At 51.6% G+C, this 14,693-nt stretch overlaps 1 protein-coding gene across 1 annotated transcript in view; it reads left to right on the top strand.

The window, feature by feature from the left end:
- The window catches only part of LOC114686402 (CSC1-like protein 1), a 36,499-nt gene that overhangs the window by 16,107 nt on the left and 5,699 nt on the right, over positions 1-14,693 (top strand). Inside the window, 11 exon segments of the mRNA XM_028861088.2 lie at positions 1,145-1,215; positions 3,885-3,965; positions 4,190-4,238; positions 4,241-4,315; positions 4,402-4,535; positions 6,041-6,178; positions 8,206-8,359; positions 10,829-10,935; positions 11,049-11,135; positions 11,575-11,637; positions 14,149-14,311. Coding sequence (XP_028716921.1) covers positions 1,145-1,215; positions 3,885-3,965; positions 4,190-4,238; positions 4,241-4,315; positions 4,402-4,535; positions 6,041-6,178; positions 8,206-8,359; positions 10,829-10,935; positions 11,049-11,135; positions 11,575-11,637; positions 14,149-14,311 — 1,122 coding nt within the window.

Raw genomic sequence — 14,693 nt, 5'->3', positions numbered from 1 at the left:
CCGTGTTTATGATCTCACGTGGCTTCACACTGCCACCATCACTGCCACCACCATCATCTGTCACTGTTTTTTAAAAGAGGGTCTTGTGTAGCTCAGACTGACTTTGAGCCAGCTGTGTAGCCAAAGATGACCTTGAACTTATGATCATCTTGCCTCCACCTCCCAAGCGTTAGGAATACAGGCATGCGTCGGCATAACTTATTATTATTTAATTTATTGGTAAGCTGCAATTTGGACATTTTCCTTTATTTGCCCAGTTGCTATTTGTGGGGTCAGGGCTTGTAGCTACTGCTGTGAAGTAAAAAAGTACATTGAGGACTGAGCGTGAGCCCGTGGTAGAGGGCTTGGCTGCCATGTGTCAGGCACTGGGTTTGATAACCTAGCGCGGCAGAACAAAGTAACACGCCCTCTCCATTCCGGTTTCCTTTGTTCCTGTGATAAATACCATGATGCACAGCCACTTAGGGGAGGGGAAAGTTTACTTAACCGTGTACTTCCAGAACACGGTCTGTCGTTGAGGGAAGTCTTGGCGGGAACTGAAACTGGGACCCTGGAAGAATACTGCCTACTGGCTCACTCCCAGGCTTAGGGCCCTCTACTTTCTTGTACAGTTCAGGACCACTTGCCTAGGGATGGTGCCCCCCATAGTAGGCTGGGTCCTCTGACGTCCATCATCTGTCACGACAGTCTCTCCAGTCTCTCGTAGATACGGCCACAGGCCAGTCTGCTCTGGGTGATTCCTCAACTGAGGTTCCCTCTTCCCAGGGGACTCTAGTTAGTATCAAATTGACAAAAATGAAACAAAAAACTAGCCTTCCCTCCCCCAAGCCAGAGCAGTTTGGGCTAAGGACAGGCGTCCCGCTGTGACTCCTTTGCTTTGTTGTGTGATTCCTTTGAGCCACTGTCCCTCTCTGGGCCCTTTCCCAGTCCCCTGCCCCGCAAAGGAGGCTCAGGAGTTGTGCTGGAAAAGGATGCAGCATAAGTAACACCCTGGGCCTCTTGAAGGCCGGGAGTGAGAAGCCTAGAACCTCGTATCTACCGGTTTCTTTTTTAGCCGTGAAGGAGGTGACACCTGCTGCCCCCTCCCCCCCTCACCCCGTGGCCTGTCTCTGACTTCCTTCCTGATACGCTCCCTCCCTGGCAGGTGAGACAGACCCTGTTCATCACAGGACTCCCCAGGGAAACAAGAAAGGAGACGGTGGAGAGCCACTTCCGGTAAGAGGAAGACCCTGTGAGCCACTCATGGTGAACAGGGACTGTCACTGGGCCCTCTGAGGCCTGTGCTGTACAGACGGACACCCGCGTCGTCTTCTGTCTGAATACGCAGGGCTAATCCCACCCTGACGTAGGTATCAAGTGGCTTCCAGGTGTGGCCCGGCTGAGCTGTGCCAGCAGCCTGGCGGGCTGGTGTGCACTGCTGGTGTGCGCTCGGTAACTGTTGTTGGGGGCTGGTGTGCACTGCTGGTGTGCACTGGGTAACTGTTGTTGGGGGCTGGTGTGCGCTTGGTAACTGTTGTTGGGGGCTGGTGTGCACTGCTGGTGTGCACTCGGTAACTGTTGTTGGGGGCTGGTGTGCACTGCTGGTGTGCACTGCTGGTGTGCACTCGGTAACTGTTGGGGGCTGGTGTGCGCTCGGTAACTGTTGGGGGCTGGTGTGCACTGCTGGTGTGCGCTCGGTAACTGTTGTTGGGGGCTGGTGTGCACTGCTGGTGTGCGCTCAGTAACTGTTGGGGGCTGGTGTGCACTGCTGGTGTGCACTCGGTAACTGTTGTTGGGGGCTGGTGTGCACTGCTGGTGTGCGCTCGGTAACGGTTGGAGTTCAGCCTCCGGGACCCAGGATCCAGAGTGCAGGCTGAGGTGCAGGCACAGCGTGCTCACACTGGAGACTGGGAGCCCAGCTCTCACAGATTGGTCTCCCAGCTCCGGGGATGCGGGCTGGCTGTTGGGAGAGCCTCTGGCTGTCAAGGGCTCTGGGACGGCCTCTGCATCCATCGCTCCTGCGGGCAGAGCAGGCAATGCATGCGGCCACGGGAAAAGGCTCCGGTTCAATTCCTAGCCAAAAGGGCGGCTCCAGGGCTCCCTCTTCATCCTTGTCAGTTCTGCCGAATACCAGGAGTCAGCTACAGACTAACTGTGTGCAGTTCGTGACAAAAACACGAGGTGAATCATGAGTAGAAACAGAACTGCAAGAGGAGAGCGAGAGTGATTTTCCGTTCTTGGAAAAACATTCCTCTAAGCTGCCTGCCGGGCTGTGTTTGGAAACAGTGAGTCCACTTCACGCACACACTTCATTAGAAAAGCCAGTGTCCTCATTGCCCTGCAAACGCTGTATGACTCTGACTTGGGAAGCCTTCCCAGGGAAGGCTGTTGGAGTCACAGCCGCGGACTTGGGGAGCCTTCCCGGGGAAGGCTGTTGGAGTCACAGCCGCGGACTTGGGACTTGCTTTGCAGCAGGGCCGCTTTCACCGGGAATCCCTTCCTCAAAGCCTCTTCCTTTCTCCCTTTTGTGGTTCTGATTATTCAATCTTACTAGACAAAGCCTCTACCACTGAGCCACATCCCCAACCCTCCTCTGAGCTCTTGTTGGGGTCTGAAATGGTCCTACTGACCAACAGATTAGTTAGCTCCTCCATGGGCTTGCCCTAAACTTAAGCAGGCTCTGCTCCCAGCACCCAGAATAGCAGCAGGTGGTGCCCGATATGGGCCCAGAATCCTCAGGAGTCATTTGGACGGTATTTTGTACATGGCGCAGGGCCATTTTGTGATAGCTATCGGCTGACCTTGGAGCTAGGCTGCCTGAATTCAGCTTCTGTCTCAAATATTCAGTCATTGTGTGACCCTGTGCACAAGAAGCCCTTACCCTTGGTGATGCAGGCATTTTGTTGACTGTTAATATGTGTGTAGACATTTTCTAGCCTGAGGATTTTTTGCTGTTCTTAGACTCTCTAGAGGTCTGTTGCCTTCAAAAAGGTTATGGGCTGAGTAGGATTTCAGGGATAGCCTAAGGTAGATGATCAGCCTAGAACAGATGATCAGTCTCTTTCCTTCAGTGGCTGGGGAGGATAATGGTGCTGGGGTGGAACCCAGGGCCTGATGTGTGCTAACACTCTACCACTGAGCCATACCTCGGTCCTGTTGTGTCCATATTTCCCCATGAGAAATTCCTACTAACCAAAAGCCAAGTGAGTATAAATTTGTCAGTTTAAGGCAATTACTTTCATATTATTGAAAAAAATGCCTCTGGGGCTAGGGATGGAAAAAGTGATACAGTGTATGTTTAGCATTCACGTGGCCATGGATTCATTCCCTGTCAACACACACTCTCACACCACACACACACACACACACACACACACACATAGACACACACAGATACACACATAGACATACACATAGATACACACATACACACACACAGACACACACATAGACACAGACCCACACACACACAGACACACAGAGACAGACAGACACAGATGCACAGACACACAGGCAGACACAGACAGACAGACAAGACACACACACAGGCACACATAGACACACAAATACACACACAGACACACACACAACACACACACAGACACACATACAGACAACAGACACAGACACACACACACTCACACAGAGACACACACAGACACACATAGATACACACACATAGACACAGACACACAGACAGACAACACACACACACACACACACACCCCTCTTTGTATTAAACTTAAGGGGTTCCCTCTGGAAAATTAGGGACAATAGGCAGACAGCAGCAGTGTGACTCCAGTGTGTGTGTGTGTGTGTGGTGCGGGTAGGGGCGGTCATTTCCACGGGGATGATCTATTTCAATGGCCTTCTCTGCCCCCGCCCGCCTTGCTGGCCCGCTGCAGGGATGCGTATCCCACGTGTGAGGTGGTGGACGTCCAGCTGTGCTACAGCGTGGCTAAGCTGATGTACCTGTGCAGAGAGAGGTAAGGGAGGTGGGTGCCTGAGTCCAGCCGCAGCTTTCCCGCCCCTTGCCCCGAGATGCCCACCTGCGTCCTTGCTGGGACCCTTCAGCTGGCAAGGGGGAGGGTTGGTCTGCCCCTTCCTGGATCTCAAAGCTAAACTCCTAACCCTGCTGGTGACTAATTGTTGGCTGTGGCGTGGCGCCAGGACGGTGAATCTGAGTTTGTGCCTCCCTCCTACCTTACAGGAAGAAGGCAGAGAAGAGCCTTGCCTATTACACAAGCCTGCAGGCCAAAGACCGGCCGAACGACCCCTCATCAACCCCAAGACTTGTGGCCAGTTCTGCTGCTGCGAAGTGCAGGGCTGCGAGCGGGTGAGACATTGCCACCTACCTGCCTGGAGCAGGGGACAGGCATGGGGACCCAGGTCACATCACCCAGGGACTGTGTCTTCTGGCAGGAAGACGCTATCTCTTATTACACCCGGATGAATGACAGACTGCTGGAGAGGATTACAGCCGAGGAGTCCCGGGTCCAGGACCAGCCCCTAGGAATGGCCTTTGTCACCTTCCGTGAGAAGTCCATGGCTACTTTGTGAGTATGCTCACGCGTGTCTCTTGTGTAGAGGCACGCTGCTGCCCTCCCCTCTCAGGGGAATTCCCGTCTCTGTTTGAGTGACAGCTGGTAGGGCTGGGTCCTTGCTGACCCCTGCCAGGCTGATGTGACCAGCCCCACTGTTGAGTGTCATCGTCGTGTGTCCGTGTCCCCCCCCCCCCCCCCCCCCCGCTGCTCCAGCCCAGCAGTCCACCCCGATGTTTGTGTGCAGCACTCTGCCAGGTGGATTGGAACTCGGGACCCAGGGCCCTGCTCTGTCTGTCGACAAATGGACAGCTGGGGGGACGCTGTAGAGCACTCTGGGTGTCCGTAGCTACAGGATCCTGGAGCTGCGAGCTTCTGAAGTTCTCTCGGGCCTGGGACCTTCCTGTCACCTCACCTTAGAGCACAGAGTGTGTGCGGGGTGCAGAAAGGACGCCAGGCCTGCAGTGGTTCATGTGCCTCAGGCGTGGTGGCTCTGGGGATGGTCTCTGGGGTGTCACCAAGGGCTCTGGCCTCAGACCGTGGGAAGAGGAGAGGTACTCGGAGGTAGCCAAAGCAGAGAGAAGCCTGAGATGGTGAGGGTGGGCCACGAGTCCTAGGAGGGAACTTCCAGAATGGGCCGTGTGTAATGTGACCTGATGCCATTCCTGGCCTGGCACAGAGTCAGCTTTATGTTCCAGGGTCACAAGGGGGCCTAGAGCGTGGCCCCTGGGAAGCGTGCTCTGGTAGGGCCGCGCAAACAACACAGAAGCAGGCCAGACATCTGGGGATGCTAAAACCTACTGTGCTGGGCCTTGCAGGGCCATGATGAGGATGAATCAAAACCTTCTGCAGCGTGGCAGGCATGGCATTTCTTTTTGACTGTTTGAGACAGGGTCTTAAACCGTTCAGATTGGCTTGGAACTCATTACCTGGCCTAAGCTGGCCTTGTCTACTGTCTTAGTTAGGGTTTCTATTGCTGTGAAGAGACACCATGACCACAGCAACTCTTATAAAGGAAAACCTATAATTAGGGCTTGCTTACAGTTTCAGAGGTTTAGTCCATTATCATCGTGGCGGGACACGGTGGCGTGCAGGCTGACATGGTGCTGGAGAAGGAGCTGAGAGTTTTACATCTGTGATCCACAGGCAACAGGAAGTGACAGTGAACCACACTAGGCCTGGCTTCAGCTTCTGAGACCTCAAAGCTAACCCCCTAGTGATGCACTTCTTCAACAAAGCCACACCCACTTCAAGAAGGCCACACCTCCTAATAGTGCCACTCCCTATGGACCCTCTGGGGGCCACTTTTATTCAGACCACCACATTTACTCATGGTCCTCCTGCCTCAGCCCCTCCAGTGCTGGGTCCACAGGTGTGCAGCCCAGCATGCTTGGGTCTTTCCTGGCACTAATGGGGCAGGCATCCCGTGCTCGAACCCTCATTCTGTCTGCAGTTGTTTGCCGTGGAGTACGTGACACACGGGTGAACCGCACCGTAATAGCCTCTGCATTTCTTGACAGCATCCTGAAAGACTTTAATGCCTGCAAGTGCCAGGGCCTTAGGTGTAAAGGTGAGCCCCAGCCATCCTCCTATAGCAAAGAGCTCTGTGTCTCCAAGTGGATTGTCACCTTTGCCTCGTACCCTGAGGACGTCTGCTGGTGAGTTCCCAGACTGGGAAGGGTGGGAGAGAGAGACCTGGCTTCCTGCAGGGGTTACTGGGTAGAGAGATGGGGAATTGAGGGTGCGGGTGGGGGATCCTTGCTTACCTGGAGCATAGATGTGGCCTGGCTTTTTTTCCCCCCTTAAACAAATATTTTTTTTTTTTTTTTGAGACAGGGTTTCTCTGCGTAGTTTTGCGCCTTTCCTGGAGCTCACTTGGTAGCCCAGGCTGGCCTCGAACTCACAGCGATTCGCCTGGCTCTGCCTCCCGAGTGCTGGGATTAAAGGCGTGCGCCACCACCGCCCGGCTTAAACAAATATTTTTATAATGCCAGGTGGTGGTGGTAGTGGTGGCACACATCTTTAATCCTAGCACTCAGGAGGCAGAGGCAGGCGGATCTCTGTGAGTTCAACACCAGACTGGTTTACAGAGTGAGTTCCAGGGTAGCCAGGACTGTTACATAGAGAAACCCTATATAGAAAAACCAATAAATAAATGAATCAATAATTTATTATTTTATTATTGTTTGGTTGTTTTGAGATGGGGCTCTGGCTGTCCTGGAACTCACTGTGTAGACCAGACTGGCCTTGAACTCAGAGAGACCCTCTTGCCTCTGATATTAAAGGTATGCACCAGTATACCCAGCTCTTTAACAAACATTTAAACACCTACTGTATGTGTAAGTGAATTAACGAGATTCTGTTAAAAGGGTATCAAGGATTTATTAAGATATAAAATGGAGAGAAAATGCACTCATGGATACGGAACAAAGTAAACGGTCACCATGGTCCTGCCCGTGTGTGTGTGTGTGTGTGTGTGTGTGTGTGTGTGTGTGTGTGTGTGTATGGAACCAGCAGTCTGATCTCTGACCACCACAAGCACATGCTCTCTCTGCACTCTTCTCAGTTTTATTTTATTTTATTTATTTATTTTTTGCGAGACAGGGTTTCTCTGTATAACTTTGGAGCCTGTCCTGGATCTCACTTTGTAGCCCAGGCTGGCCTCGAACTCACTAAGATTTGCCTGGCTCTGCCTCCTGAGTGCTGGGATTAAAGGCGTGCGCCACCACCGCAGTCACATACCCAGAGAAAACCACGCCTCCATCAAGCCAGATACCCCAAGGTCATTGGCAGAGCAAATTCCCACAACACTATATGCCAGATACCATTCTATTTTCATTGGTTTTATTATTTTAGTTTTTATGTACAGGGATATTTTGCCTGCATGTATGTCTGTGTACCACATCGTGCCCACAAAGACCAGGAGAGGGTGTCATAGTCTCTGGAACTAGAGTTATAGATGGTTGTAAGCCTCCATGTTGGTGCTGGGAATTGAACCCGGATCCCCTGGAGCAGACTGCACACTTAACCATTGAGCCATCTTCCAGTTCCCATGGCCTCGCATTTAATGGCCAGCTACCCAGGTCACGTGACATTCAGGACCCACACTGAGGCTGGAGGCACCCTAACATGCTGCCCGCTAGGCAGGGCTTTCTCGGTTGCTTGGGTGGAGTCAATCTTGGATGCACATACCCTTCGCTTTTGAGCTCAGCCTCTGACAAGATCTTTCCTCTGGGTCATAGAGCATCCCAGAATTGAGGCTGTTTTTGTGGGGTGAGGAGTCAGGTCCAGTGTGCCTATGCCCCCTGCCTGCCTCCTTGCCCCTCAGCCCGTGCCCTCCCCAGAGAGAATGCACTGTTAGTTACACAGGGGCGTGGCACTCTGAGAAGCATAAGGCTGGAGTTCTGCCTGGACAGTGTTTGGCGTCTGTGACGTCACTGGTCGTTCCCATCACTACTGACAGCTGGTTCCCTCCCAGCTCCAGGACCTGAAACTCGGCCTCCTTGTGGCTGAAGGCCAGAGCAGAGAACTTGCTTTGATCTTGAGGTCCAGAGGAGCCTCAGCCAGAGTCCTAGTCTGGCCTCCCTAAAGTTGCCCTGCTGTGCCTCAGCCCTGGGCACCGCTGGCCTTGTGGATGGCCTGTGCCTGGGAGGTTAAGCCTCTTGGCTGGTGTTGCCCTCTGCAGGAAGAACCTCTCCATCCAGGGTGTCCGCTGGTGGCTGCAGTGGCTGGGAGTCAACTTCACTCTGTTTGTGGTGCTGTTTTTCCTGACCACGCCCTCCATCATCCTGTCTACCATGGACAAGTTCAACGTCACCAAACCCATCCATGCGCTGAATGTGAGTGGTCAATCTGCAGGAAGGAGGTGGTGGGGAGCAGTGAGACCTGGACATGGAGCTTGAAGGTTTGAAACAGGGGGCCATGTGACTCAGCTCCTGTGTGTGTGTGTGTGTGTGTGTGTGTGTGTGTGTGTGTAAGCCAGAGAAGGATGTTGGCTATCCTGCTTTATTACTTTGAGACAATCGCTCATTGATCCTGGCACGAGTGTGGCAGCTAGAAGGCCCAGCGATCTTCCTGGCTCCACCACTTACAGTGCCGTGGGCAGAGGTGTGTGCAAGCCTGGCTTTTCACACGGACTGCTGGGGATTTGAACTCAGATCCTCAGCCTTGCACAGCAAATAGTCTTACCCAATGGAGCCTTCCTAGCCCGTCTTTGCCCTTTTAAGCTTTAAGCAGGCATGGTGATGTTTATTATAGAGCCTTTATAGTAATGCAATTATAGTCACTTAATGGAATCAGTCTAATGCTCAGCAGGGAAGACCTTCTGAGTTGAATGAAGTCTATTTAGTCTGAAGGAAATGGGAAACATTTATGAAAAACTGCATAGTTATTTTGGTAAGCTTATAACAAAAACAGAATTTACAGCTTGGCATGATGGCTCATACCTTTAATCCTAGCACTTGGGAGGGAGAGGCAGGAAGATTAATATAAGTTCAAGGCCAGACTGGTCTACTAAGTGAGACCCTGTTTCAAAAACAGGCCCAGAGACTTGTCTCATGGCTGAGAGCACTTGCTGCCTTTCTAGAGGACACGGGTTCTGTTCCTAGTACCACACCAGACAGCTCACAACTGCCTGTCACTTGGCCCTCCACATCGGCCTGAATGTGTTGTGCATAGACTCACACAGACAAACATACATATAAAAATAAACAAGTCTTAAAAAAAAAAGTACCCAACCAACCAATCAAACAAAACCCCCCAACACGCAATGTAGAATGCTTCTAAGCAATGTCTCCAGTGATGCTTATATATGAGGACGGAGAAGGGGCACAAGGCGTAGGGCACACGAAAGGAGCCTCTTTGGTTGGGGTGGGATTGTGAATGGCTTTATTTTATGATTTAGTCCTGATTATCTTGCTTTAAAGCATTGCATTTGCTGTAGGTAATGAATGGTTTTCAAAACACCTCAGATGATCAGGCATGGTAGATACCCAAGAGACTAAGATAGGTTGTATGCCTGATGTGGGAGTGCACACCTGTAACTCCAGAGCTTGGGAGAGGCCTTGGCACCCTGGTCCTGGCTTTTCCGTCACTGGCTGGTGAATCCTGAGTCTGAGTTTTTCATCCAGTAGCTGGAATCGGTCACCTGTCATGTTACACCTATGATAGAAGGAGCGCTGATATGACTGACTCCAAAGGTATTAAAAAACACCTCAGTATACACGCATGGTTTCCTTTAGACTGACAGCAGGTAAAATTCATTCTCTTGCCGATCTTTTGATGCAGGGCCAAGACCTGTTTTCTGAGAAATTTCTGCTGGTTAGAGTTCCCCTTTGTCTGTCTTCTAGAAACTACATTCTTGTTTAATCAGTTCTGATCCTAGTTTGGATTTCTCTAAGTAAGAATTAGAACTGTGGGTGTAGCTCAGTGGCATAACAAGAAAGCAGGCACAGAGCCCCTCATCCTTCCCCAAGTACCCCAAATAATGAATACATGAAGTAAAGCAAACCTTTAAACATATGTGCATGCTGGTGCTTGAGGAAGCCAGAAAAGGGTGTTGGATCCCACTAGAACTGAAGTTATAATTGGTTGTGAGCCACTATATGGGTCCTGGGAATTGAACCCATGTCCTCTGGAAGAGTAGCCAGTGTTCTTAACCACTGAGCCATCTCTCCAGCCCCTAATTTACTCTTACGTAATTCAACAACGTATTTTCAGAAACTGACCTTAATAAGTCCTTTCAACATGTTCAACTTAAGCTTTTGAATTTTTATGTATTTATTCTGAGGTCCTGGGAACTCACACAGACTAGGCAAACACTGGATGCCGAGCCACACCTCTAGATATCCCAGCTTAGTTTTCAAAGGGAATTTCCTCCTGTTTTTATGTTCCTTTAATCAGTGAAAATACATTCTCTAATGACAATAGCCAGTCCAACCAGTATAAATAGTATTAGGACCAGATACCATGAGGCTGTGGCAAGCTGCAGCTGGACAGTGGGGGCTGACGGGCAGACAGGCCGGTTGGAGAGGAGCCCTGGCCTCCAAGCCTCAGCTGTCAGCTCTCTGCTGGGGATGGAGAAGCTGGTCTCACCTGCCCATCATTGCAGTGGTCACGCCTTTCTGTAAAGGTCTGGGTAATCATGCAGTACAGTTACTGTCTATTTGCCAGTGTTTGAGGACTGCCCACCCGTTACCCAACACAGTTTGGGTGTTGGAGGAAGGATGGCTAGGAGCACTTTGAGCTACCAGGTCCCCAGGGACCCCCAGTCCTCTCTTGACCCGACGTGGTGGCCCTTGTCTTTTCAGAACCCTGTCATCAGCCAGTTTTTCCCCACGCTCCTGCTGTGGTCCTTCTCGGCGCTGCTCCCTTCCATTGTCTACTACTCCACACTGCTGGAGTCTCACTGGACGAGGTGAGCAGAGCCCGAGCCTGTTCTGGGGTGGATGCCTCTTACCCCACCCAGGGCAGCAGGTCCATCACTGGATCTTTCTCGACAACGTATAAACGTGTCTCTGTCCCCTGCAGGTCGGGGGAAAACCGGATCATGGTGTCAAAGGTCTATATATTCTTGATCTTCATGGTGCTGATCCTGCCCTCCCTCGGCCTGACTAGGTACACCCGCCCCCTGGGCAGCCCCCGTCAGAAGCAGGACCCAGTTCTATTCTGGAACTATGGTAGTCCTGAAAAACAAAGAGCTTGTGAGCAAAACTTACATAGGACTTCCCTTGTAGGGAGGGTCTATTCCTAGCTGTGTTCTTCTTGTGGAAGGAAGTGCCTGTTAAAACATGTGTGGTGAGTCACATGTAAGGGGCACCGCAGGAAACCAATGTCTTAAGATTGGGGCTGCTTTGAGAGGGGAAGAAAACGAAAGTGTGTCGTAACTACATGAATCATGACGAAGAAAACCCGGAGGCAGAGCTCTCTCGACTGGTGTGAGCGAGACCCTGGGTTTCCTCTCCAGTGTTGAAACACACACACACACACACACACAAACAAACACCCCCCCCAATCCAAATGAATAAGAAACTCATGGAATTCATCTGCTTTCCAGCCTGGATTTCTTCTTCCGGTGGCTCTTTGACAAAACTTCCTCAGAGGGCTCCATCAGGTTGGAGTAAGTATCGGCTCAGCCGCCGCCATCCAGAGTGCAGCTCTGAAGAGCTCTGTGGGGGAGGGCGCTGCAGTGTGGTGTTAGGCTCCGGGACAGGCATCCTCCCCTGGAAATAACAGGCCTTGCAATCACATTGGCCCCCCTGCATTCCTGGAACGTGCTGTGGGAGCCGACCTACTTTGTGTGTGCGTGCGGAAATGTGGTTGTCATCTAGGCCAAGGCTCAATTAGTGGTAGCCACTTCCCTTGTTTGAGACTTACTTACAGACCACAGAGCCGCTGGGAGAAGGGGCGGCTGGGTTTTAGTGATGTCCCAGTCACGGAAGGATACTAATTAAACGTAGGGACTGTGTAGCCTGTGGATTGTTTTGTCAGGAGAATGGAGTTCAGTTTGGGGCTGGTATGTGTCCTCGTTACTACTGTAAGCCTATGATCCACTCCCCTGATTTTGACAGCTGTTATTTAAAAATGGCTCTATGCTAAATGTTTATGAGTCCTTTTCTTATTCAACCCTCACAAGAAGCTATGAGCGGGTGCTGAAGAGACAGTTTCGTGTGTAAAGTGCTGGTAGTCCAGGTACTAGGACATGGACAGGAGGATTCCAGGAGCTTATTGGCCATCTCCAGCCAGTGGGTGGGCTCTAGTTTCAGTGAGAGAGAGAGACAGGGTCTAAAAAAATAAGGTGGAGAGCTATAGAGGAAGATATCTCATGTACACACATACATTCCCCTACCACCTCCACACCCACAGAGAAAGGGGTGGGCAGGGAGGGAAAGGGAGGTGAGAGGGTGGAGGGAAAGGGAATTGAGAGGGATATGGATAGGGAGAGGGAGAAAGCTGTGAGGTAGATGTTATTCCTGTCTCCATTTTACAGACAATGGGGTTCAGAGATATTGAGTAAATCACACAAGGTTGTCTGGCTAGTTATTCAGCCTATTTCACCATACTTGGGGGCTTTCAATAGCCCCAAAGGCTCTAGATTGACTGGGAATGGTTGTGGGGAGGCCGACCTGAAAGGATGGGGCAGTTGTTTCTTGCTGAGTTGGCTCGTGACTCAGGAGCAGAGCGCTCCAGATAGACAAATACCTACCCAACTAGCTCTTGCCTTGACGGCCAGTGGCTTCTGACTACCAAACCCAGCGGCCTGCTCTCTTCCTATTCTCTGTGACCTATGAGTCATACCTGACATATTGGCGGAGGCTCTTCCCGGAGCCAGTGTTCTTGAGTGACTCTGAACTCTGCCCCTGGCTCCCTGTCCTCAGCATCCCCTTTGCAACCTCTGTGGGACTTCCTGCCAAGCTAGGCATTGGCTGCCTGCGGCTCTGTCCTAGCCCTCCTCATCCGGACTCAGGCTTAGTTGCTCTTTGACTGCTGAATTAAAATCTGTGCACCAAGGGGCTAAAGGTATGGCTCACTGGGCTTCATCCAGCACCAAGAAGTTAAAGAAAAAATTAGATTCCACGGTATCCACACTGTTATGCCAGAGTCATCTGTCTCCTTCCTCAGCCGCAGAGGGAGCCCCCGCTGGGCACTGGGGACCTTGCCTGCCCTAACCTACATCTGTTGTGCCCCCAGTTTTCCTCCTAACTCTCAAGTTGGTCCAGAAAAAGCCTTGGAGCTCCTCATGCCTTTCTCCTTCCTCCAACTCTGTATCCGGTCTGTCAGCAGATCCCCCGGTTCCGTCTCCAAGAAAGATGTAGCATCAGACCCTGCCTCCTGATGGCCACCAGCACCTCCTCCAGGGCACCCCACAGCTGTGATAGTGTCCCCCAAACTGTAGGATCCTTTCAGTCTGACGGTCTGCCTCCCCCTCCCCCGGCCTGTTTTCCAGGCCCACCTCCCCTCATACTGTTCTGGTGATGCCAAGTCCACAACTCTTCATCAATGGCATTATCCGTGGTCTCTTGGTGTCCAGGTGACCTGCTTCCTCAGTGGCCTTTTTGATCAGCCCCCTAAGCTCATTCCCACCCAGCCAGACAGCCCCTCACTGCCTGTCATATAGTGTATGGCTGTGTTTGTTTGGAGTCCCAGAGAGTGTGCAAATGCAAAGGCCACAGAGTCTGGGCCTTAGTTTGCTTTTTGTTTTGTTTGTTGTTGTTGTTGTTGTTGAGTGAGATGAGACAGGTTTTCTCTGTAGCCTTGGCTGTCCTGGTACCTGGAACTTGCTCCATAAACCAGGCTGACCTTGAACTCACAGAGATCTGCCTGCCTCTCCCAAGTGCTGGGATTTTTGTTTGTTTGTTTTATTTTATTTTAAATTTTGAGAAAAGGTCTTGCTCTGTAGCTAGAAGGGTCTGGAATCATGATCCTCCTGCCTCTGCTGTCTCAGTGATGGGATTACAAGCATCATGGCTTGATTTTATTCTTAGCTTTCAGCATAGTAACTGCCACACAGATTGTCTCCACAAGTGTGTGCTGAATGAGGGAAGCAGAAAAGCCCTCCCAGAGGTTCCCCCTTCTCCTTCCAGCTGGAGGGAAATGGATTCCCAGCTCACAGGCCTGTATCACTTTCTAGGTGCGTCTTCCTGCCAGACCAAGGTGCCTTCTTTGTGAACTACGTCATCGCCTCAGCCTTCATCGGCAGTGGCATGGAGCTGCTGCGGCTGCCCGGCCTCATCCTCTATACCTTCCGCATGATCATGGCCAAGACGGCCGCTGACCGAAGGAATGTCAAGCAGGTACTGCCTCGGATCCTCCTCAGTGCTCCCCGCCTGCGAGCCTCTCAGCTCTCTGGAATAAGTGCTGGGCCCAGTGACAAGAGCTGTTCAAGTCCAGGCCCAGGGTCGCCCGTGCCTAGAACCTCTTTGGATCATGGCAAGTCTTTCTCTAGCTTCCATGCTGAATCATGGGCTGGAAGAAAGAGCTTGGGACTTTTTTTTTTTTGGTCCAACCCATCTGGCCACACACTGTATTACTTTCCTCATCCCCCTTACAAAGTGCCTGACCGAGCAACTTCAGGAAGGAAGGATTTATTTTGGCCTCCAGTTTGAGGGTACAGTCCATGGTGGGAGGAAGGAGTGGTGTGAGAGTGTTTGTACCTGTGGGGTGGGAGTCCGAGAC

Source organism: Peromyscus leucopus, chromosome 15, assembly GCF_004664715.2.
Source record: "Peromyscus leucopus breed LL Stock chromosome 15, UCI_PerLeu_2.1, whole genome shotgun sequence".
Classification (NCBI taxonomy): Eukaryota; Metazoa; Chordata; class Mammalia; order Rodentia; family Cricetidae; genus Peromyscus; species Peromyscus leucopus.
Note: the sequence above shows the minus strand (reverse complement) of the source record. Positions and strands in the feature narration are given on the sequence as shown.